Consider the following 8,305-nt stretch of genomic DNA (forward strand, 5'->3'; position numbering starts at 1 on the left):
CCTCACAGTAAGAAAATTCATTTTAACTTAGTTAATTCATTTCTCTAGCACCTCCGAAATTCTTGCCCATATCATCAACCCCCCAACCAGAGAGACGGCAGCCTCCCCAGAGACGGCATTCCATTGAAAAGGAAACGCCCACCAACGTGAGACAGTTTCTGCCACCGTCCAAGCAGAGCTCCCGGTCTCTTGTAAGTAACGGAAACACTGCATAGTAACTGCAGGGTCAGGTAGGGGACCTAGAACCGTTAGCTTTCTTGAGGTGATGATTAGGAGAAAAAACTTCCAAAGGTTAGAATGAACTTTAACCTGTTTTTAGTACCTAAAGAAAAGCAACCCTAACAGCAACCTAAATGAAAGCTGTCCATTCTCTGTTCATTTAAAGTACCTTTTTGCCCCCCAGAAGACATCTGTGGTTGAAAGTATGAATTGTTAAAGAAATGTTTTCTTCCTTTCAGAGGATATTAATCTACTTAAAAATTGTTAAAGCGAATAATGAAAACAACAAAGTTTAGCTACAGTAGGCTAGTTTATTAAGCACAAGTACCAGGAGAAAAATCTGATTCACTGAAAGCCATTATTCACTGTTTCCAAGTATATTTTGGAGCCAAAGCTGCTGTTGGGACTGGTTGACAGTTTTTGCTGTTTTCCAGAGACTTGGATTCATGTAGGGGCCACTCGTTTCTCGGAACAGTGGGACGTGGGACACAAGGCCCTGCCAGGAAGAATAGCTCACCAGCCAAAGGAGGTCTGCAGAGATTCTTTCGTAGTCCCACTTAACTTCAGAAATGTGTGCAGGCAAGATGCAAGGCTTCAGTCAGTAGTTCCACTGGCAACCCAGCATCTAACGTTTTTTTCAGATACTCATGAATAAACTGGAATATGCTTAGTCCACATTTTTAGGCTGTGATGTATCATTCCAAGTAGAAGAATAGAGTGTGGTTATTGTGAAGATACTAAGTTTGAACAGAGCTTACAGTTTTGAAATTTGATCAGTCATCTCTGCTCCCAAACGATACAACTAAAGAATTAATGATTTTATGGCACTTCTTGACAGGATTCCTCTTAAATAGTCACCAAAACACTGATATTTGATTAAATATAGCAGGAAAACAGAACTCTAACTAGACAGGTTCAGACTTTAAAATCTGAAGACTTTCGTTAATATGAACAAGTAACTGCTTTAGCAAAATACACAGTTACTGTCACAACTTAAAAAACATGTAAGAGGGTGGTCCTTAGTGGTTATTTTTTACAAGTCTGATAATTAGGCGATTCTTCTGTTCACATGGCTTTTCCTAGAAGCCAGTTTATAGGTGTGTCCCTGCCTTGTGATCATGTCATATGACATCATCGTTGAAGTTAGACTTAAATTTTAAAATTATCCATCAACCATCAGATCAATTACGAAGGAGTTTCAGGTAGTAATAACAGCTTTGCCAAGAAAGACTATCAGTCCACATCAAGAGCCCATGAAGTATACTTCCTGGCAAAGGGGAACTCTCAGAGTGTGGTCGGTCGGGCTGTGAGTTGGGTTTTTCTGTGGGGAAAAGAGCAAAGTAAAACCAGTCTGCAATCACTAAGGGTCTCAGTGAAAAGTATTGCATTGGGTGCTCAGGTTCCACACAGAACTATATTCCCTCTAAGAACCTCTACGCTCCAGCTGAAATGAAATAACATCCAGGTCAAGTAATGACTTTTCTTGCTGGTAGCTTATCTCAGGAAATCCATCAAATTGCACTTCTGTGTGTGTAGAACCCTCTAGCTTGATAAGTATTGTTTTTAAAGTATGCTCATTTAAAATCTTAGCTATATTTTAGAAACAATCATTGTGTATTTCTAATCCCTTTACTGAAAATGGCGGAAATGTCTTTGTTGTTATTATTTTTCTTGTATTCCCTCCCTTTCCTTAGGATGTTTTAAAATGTAATTTTTTTGTCCATCATTGGTCAAATGATTGAAGGTGATTGCCCATCTAAACGAAAGGCTGCTTGTCTTAAGAGCCTTCCCCAGGGGAGCAACACTCCCACACTCTCTCCGGCACAGCTGGCACAGCGGCAGTTGCCCCGTCCTGCATCTCAGCGAGCCTGGTTTAGGAAACTCAGTGTTCACCAGACAACCTGTTAGGAAATTTGAAGTTCAGGTCTTTGCTGTATAAACTTTGAGATTCTCTAGGATTGACTTCATGATTTGATTGCCGACTTACACATGTGGGCGCAGATGTTGGTGTGGACACACGCATGGAATCTACCATTAACATCCTTTGTGGTGGTTTTGTTTTGTTCTGTTTTTCTTTCATGCTCTGTAATCACTATTTGTAGGTCATTCACGTTCAGCATTATTTTCTCCTTCTCCCCCTGCCATTTTCTTTTCCCCTTATCTGTTGTTCAGGTTCCTAGGATAACCAGTGTATGGCCATGGACGCCTTTCCGACCACTTTTTTCTACCATACAAACAGCTTCTCTGCTCAGCTCTCATCCTTTTGAAGCAGCCATGTTTGGGGTAGCAGGGGCTATGTATTATCTATGTGAGAGAGCTCTTACCAGCAGGTGGAAGTCCTCAAAGGTTGGCCTCTTTCTGCTGGTTCTGGGAATTATTTTGCTCTATCTCTGACAGCAATACCTGAACTCCTGCACTCTGCAAGAATTAACAGCGTAGATGGGCACTTTGCTTCTGATCATTGATTCCAATCATTTGTAGGATGCATAGATCACACCATGATCTCAGTTGAGAGGAAAATAACTTTGAAAGGACAACAAACTCAAAATGCAGCATCAGATTCGAGGGACCTGTGAGTGTTTGTCTCTTGGAGTGACCCAATTTTATAGCAGGAGGAATGCTGCCCCTGTCTCCAGGGGCAGGAGCCCCCTGAGAGCCTGTGCTTTCACCCAGGGCCTCGCTGCCATCCGAGGAGAGTCTGCCTCCCACAGAGCCCTGTGATTTCAGAGAGGAAGGGATCCCTGCCCCCCATCGCATGTGTCTCCCCTGACCTCAGACTCTCCTCGTCCCCAGCACCGTTCACACAGCTGTGTTGTGATGGTCCGGGTGTTATATAGGTTTTATGATAGCCCCCTTCTCTGTAAAGAGAAGCTTTAAGTTTCCTTTTTATAGCTCTGGTTATTTTAGCTATTTTAAGTAATCTTGCATTTTATTATTATTTTTGAGGTTTTCATAGAGTGTATTTTTTAAAGAAAGTACAATCATTTCCAAACCCCAGTGAAGTGAAAAGCCTGGGACCTCGTGAGGCTTCCCCACCCAGTGTGATGCCTGCTGCTAACCAGTGTTGGTGGCAGCCTTGCTGTTGCACCCGACACAGGGTCCCTTATTTCCTAAACACTCCTTCACTGAACCAGTGAGCCAGCAGCTGGTTTCTTTGTTATTCTTTATTACCCTTGATTTAGAAAGGAAACTGCGAATGTGAATGAGAAACAACAAATCCCTTTCCCTGTTTATTTGTCATGAAACATAAGATAAATCTCTGACCTTTTCCTATTTTCAGATCTGTCATTTGGGCAGATGGTTAAGTGCAGGAGTGACATTTTAACTCCTGTCACTCCTACTGCTATTATTGAAGATCTTTCAACATTTTTATTTTTATTATTCATCCTCCCCAAACACACATATATGTATACTAAATTCACTTATTACTTTAGGCAAAGAATTCACTTAGCATTTTAAAGTTAAACTTGAAAAAAAAGGAAAGAACAAGTAAATTTAATAGTTGCTATTTTTATTTAGTTTAAAAACTCAAATATTATTTTGGACATTTTTTAAGTATCTGCTACTTATGAAGTTTTTTATAATAACATGATATCAAATATGACTATTCCCATTTCTCTCTGTGGCACAGTAACCAGATTATACATTTTGTTCTCTAATTTGTGTGCTGCCGAACTCCGACCTGTTTTTTGTTTTGTTTTGTTTGTTTTTAAATATATTTTTATTGATTTCAGAGAGGAAGGGAGAGGGGGAGAGAGAGAGAGAGAAACAACAATGATGAGAAAGAATCATTGATTGGCTGCTTCCTGCACACCACCTGTTGGGGCTGCAACCCGGGCATGTACCCTGACCTGACACTGAACCATGATCTCCTGTTTCAAAGGTCGATGCTCAACCACTGAGCCTCGTTGGTGGGGCTCTGACCAGTTTTGAATGGTAAAAACAACCAAAATCTTCAACAAAAACTCTGTGACGTACGTAAAAATAAATTCTAAAGGCACATCTGCATCTGTAACATATTGTAATCATTATTAAAACACTTTAAGATTCAGCTTCCCTTTTCTAAATTTGAGAGCCATTTTGAAGTACAGAGAAATTGGAGAATTAGAGTTGTGCTGATCTAGTCCGTATAGTCCATGTTCCACCATGAAAATGAGCGTAGTGCTTGCTGTAGGAGTGACCGGCCACTGTCACCGTGGGGAAACTGCTCTTTATGTTTGGAGCATTAGTATCTCAGCAAGATCTGTTTAGGTTTAATTTGGCTTTGGGGATATTGAACCAATATTTTTTAAAAGTGAAAAATATTCTAGTAACTCTATTTTTTCTTTCATGTTGCATTAAAGTTTTGTTGTCCTTGGGAAAGCACTAGAATTAAAACATTAGCATTTGTCCTGATGGAAATTATCTTGCTAAAGGCTAATCTACTTGAAATTTTTTTAAACGAAAGAAACACAAATAAAATCTACAATTTCTTATTATTTCCCTGTGAAGTACTGGATTTGCATATGGTTCAAAGCAGTAGGATGAAAGTATGCTCGACTAAGCCCTTATGTGATTTAAGACTAGGGAGAGAGCAGTGCAGGTTGTCAGGTTTATTGCATGTGCTAGTGAACCCTTGCAGAGAAAAAGGATCCCGTCTGCCAGAAATATTTACCAGCCCAGACATCCAAGTTTAAAGTTAATTAAATTGGCACTATTTGCCATCTTTCTAGGGGGCTCAACAACAAATCTCAGTAGAGATTATGTAGTTATTTGCTAGACTTATACATTATTTTGTTCCAAGTCAACAGTTTTGTCACAGAGTTAGCTATCAGAAGATGTACTGCAGTCACACGTATAACTGATGAATGAAAATTACCATAGGAAAAGTTCCATGAAGTACGTTCAAAGCTCAGAAAAGCTGTCATTCAGATGTGCGGAGCCAACAGTACTCACCTAGTGCAGCTTAAGGTCCTAACCTTCACCGAGTCAGTGCCTTGTCCCATTTGACACTACGCTTTTCTCAGGGTGGAGCAAAACAGAGTAGATATTGAACATGCTTTACCTTATTGTCTTTGAAAGCTTTTCCCATTGAAAGAGAACATTATGTGATGGTGATTTTTTAAAAAGTATTTTAGACATTTACAGTAAATGATATAATCACTGAACAGTCTATCTTCCCAGCCTCCAGATTCAAAGTTCTTCATCTTAAAAATTCAATTGCTGGATCTTTTCCAAAGCACAATTAAGCAAATTTAGCCTTTCTTAAGTTAGCTTGAAAAGAGGCGATTTGGTATTGATGGTTAGTAAGAATCCGTAGTTCTTCAAACTGCTTTTTTTTTAGTAAATGCTAATGTTTGTCAAGTTTGCAACCTAGATTTGTTTTTGTTTTTCTCTGATTGAAAGACAGAACTGAATGTTAAACTGCATTCATGGTCATGTGCTTTCTCACTTGGCTCGTTTGATTCCAGAATGCCTGTGACCAGTGCTATTGTGTGTGTGGGAGTGAATTATAATGTGTTTGTACTGAGAACACTAAGTTTCAGTGTCACTACACCACAATGGCCCTTGTGAGGCCTGGCAGCGTGCGAATGCATAAGACTGTTCTGTCTTTCTGTTGGATCCACCAATCAAGAGCAGGCCGGATGGGGAGCAGATGGGTGTGAGGCTCTTTATTCAGTGGGATCAGTTACATCAACATCTTCCTCAGCTGTTTTTTGGGGAAACTATTAACATAAGACAGTCAACATAAATATTTATTGTGAAATTATTCTGATTTTATTCCACATCTTTCCAATGCTGACTGTGCATTCAGTAGTTGTTTAAAGTCATAATAGAAATCTGGAGAACTGTGGAGCAGTAGAGATTGCCTTTTGGCTGTAAACTGCACCAATGTTCCAGCTCCACTCACGCCATTAGGATTTTTCAAGGTGTGCTGATGTAACTTACCACTGTGCTTCCAGTATAAATTACTAACCACCTTCTCTTGGCTATTCTGGGTACCACCAACCAGTTTTAAAAATAGTACCAATGTTTTTTATTTGCTATTTATCTATTAGCATATAGTATCGACACAACACTAAATAACGTCTTTGCATAATCATACGAGATAACTGACATACATTTAGTTATAGAATAACAAATATTATTTTTCAAGATTTCACAGCATAGATGCATAGCGAGGGGCTTTCCTTTTTTTTTTTTGAAACTTCAGTAAGCTATAGTGTTTCACATGGTGCCCAGACGTTTTCTGCCATCTGTTATCTTGGTATAATTAGAAATGATGTGGTACCCAGAGTAAGCCAGCTCTGTTCCAGTGTTCGCTGGGACCTCTTTTCTTCTCAGAAGCTACTAACCAGGTGTCTGATCTGGTGGGAAATTTTGCAAAACCGGAAAAGGGGGTGGGAGTTTCTTATTCATGTGGAATTTTGAATTTCAGGAGGAATTCTGCTACCCAGTGGAATGCCTAGCTCTTACTGTGGAGGAGGTGATGCATATTCGTCAGGTCCTGGTGAAGGCAGAGCTGGAAAAATACCAACAATATAAAGATGTCTACACTGCCCTGAAAAAAGGAAAGGTAGAGCTGTTTCAAGTCGATTGATGAGCAGGGGTAGCAGAACGGTCAGTCACAGGCATGGTCTCCCGAGGGAGCTGTCTGCTGGCCAGATGGTGCAGGGCTTTTAGGACGTAAGAGGCTTATTCTCCAGAAGTCAGTTCGTGTTCTGCCTTGCTCACCACAGTGAATATTTTCTCCCTTAGAAATCAAACCTCTGGGAGTTTAAAACAACCATAATAATTAATGTTATGCCTTCATAAAACCGTGTCTGCATTTAGTCATTAAACTGGGGGCAATTTTTTAGAACCTTCTTCCAATTGCCTCCATGATGGTCAACTCTAGGGAGCTGTGGCCTTTTACTACCTTTTAAAAGTAGAATAAGATTAAATACGGTGCCATGTTATAATTATCACAGAGCCAAACATAAAAACAGGGTTTGTGAAATCTCTTCCTTCTGTGTATTAAACTTCCCCAATGTATAAATATAAAATGTATTAAACCATGTAAATTAGGAAATTAACTATTGTCGATGTTTTTTTGTTTGTTTGTTTTTCTCCTTTTACATTTGTATTTTTTAGCTTTGCTTTTGTTGCCGAACCAGGAGATTTTCCTTCTTCACCTGGTCTTATACCTGTCAGTTCTGTAAGAGGTAAGGTTTCTTTGTAATTGATGACAATAGTCAAAGAAATACCAGTTAACTTCATTGTTTCATTATTTTTCTACATAGGAACAACATTAAAAATAAATCTGTTATCACCTTGTGCTTTGTTTATGGGTTAGGAATACTGATTTCTTCAAAAGAGTGGATCAAACAGTTATTTAGTGTTAGTCCTTGAAAATGTTTCTCTGCATTTATTTCTTTTACATCACCAAGATCATTCTAATAATAATGTGTCATGTTTGAATAGAAAAAAAATAGGTATGATTGTCATATGACCCTTGGATAGACAAATAAGAAAATTACAGATGTAAGTTGATCCTTCTATAGGAAACAGTATAAGAGTTAAGTTTTACAGATTATCTTTTTGGCAATCCGCAGTTGTATCAATTTGTTATATTCTGATAGAAGAACCAGAGAGTTCTTGCAGTTTATTGTAGAAATTGACAACATGCAGCCATTGGCTTCTCTAACTCTCCTGTCACATCTGTGGCATCATGCTAAGTAATACTTTTGATTTTGTATGCAGGCCCGTGTGCTCACAGTGTTGCAAAAAGGTAAGCTACACTTGGTGACATCATAACGTAATAGTAATTTTAGTAGACTGCCTTTTTAACAGTATTGCTCATTCTCAGTTTTGTTTGGGATAATAGATGCGGCTGCCATCCAAGCCATACTCTACTCTTCCAATCTTTTCATTGGGACCTTCTGCCTCTCAAAGAGGGGAAAGTTGTGTGAGGCCAGAAAAACCCTCCACCAGCCACCAGCGGCCACTTCGGAGCATTGCCAGGTGAGCGAGAGGCCTGGATCTTCAGAGCATTCTTTGGGAAAGAAGAATGCTCCTTTTGAGGACTGTGGTGATGTGGCAGGGTTTTGGCTCCAGAGGGTTTGGG

General features: G+C 39.4%; 1 protein-coding gene across 1 annotated transcript in view; it reads left to right on the plus strand.

Annotated features, from left to right (window-relative positions):
* The window catches only part of LOC102757331, a 143,320-nt gene that overhangs the window by 128,710 nt on the left and 6,305 nt on the right, over positions 1-8,305 (plus strand). The window contains exons 23-28 of the mRNA XM_015563582.1: positions 49-191; positions 2,392-2,565; positions 6,638-6,775; positions 7,333-7,403; positions 7,942-7,969; positions 8,066-8,202. Of these exons, the coding sequence (XP_015419068.1) occupies positions 49-191; positions 2,392-2,565; positions 6,638-6,775; positions 7,333-7,403; positions 7,942-7,969; positions 8,066-8,202 (691 nt within the window). The remainder of the gene's footprint in view (positions 1-48; positions 192-2,391; positions 2,566-6,637; positions 6,776-7,332; positions 7,404-7,941; positions 7,970-8,065; positions 8,203-8,305) is intronic.

The sequence above is a fragment of the Myotis davidii genome, unplaced genomic scaffold, assembly GCF_000327345.1.
Source record: "Myotis davidii unplaced genomic scaffold, ASM32734v1 scaffold78, whole genome shotgun sequence".
Classification (NCBI taxonomy): domain Eukaryota; kingdom Metazoa; phylum Chordata; class Mammalia; order Chiroptera; family Vespertilionidae; genus Myotis; species Myotis davidii.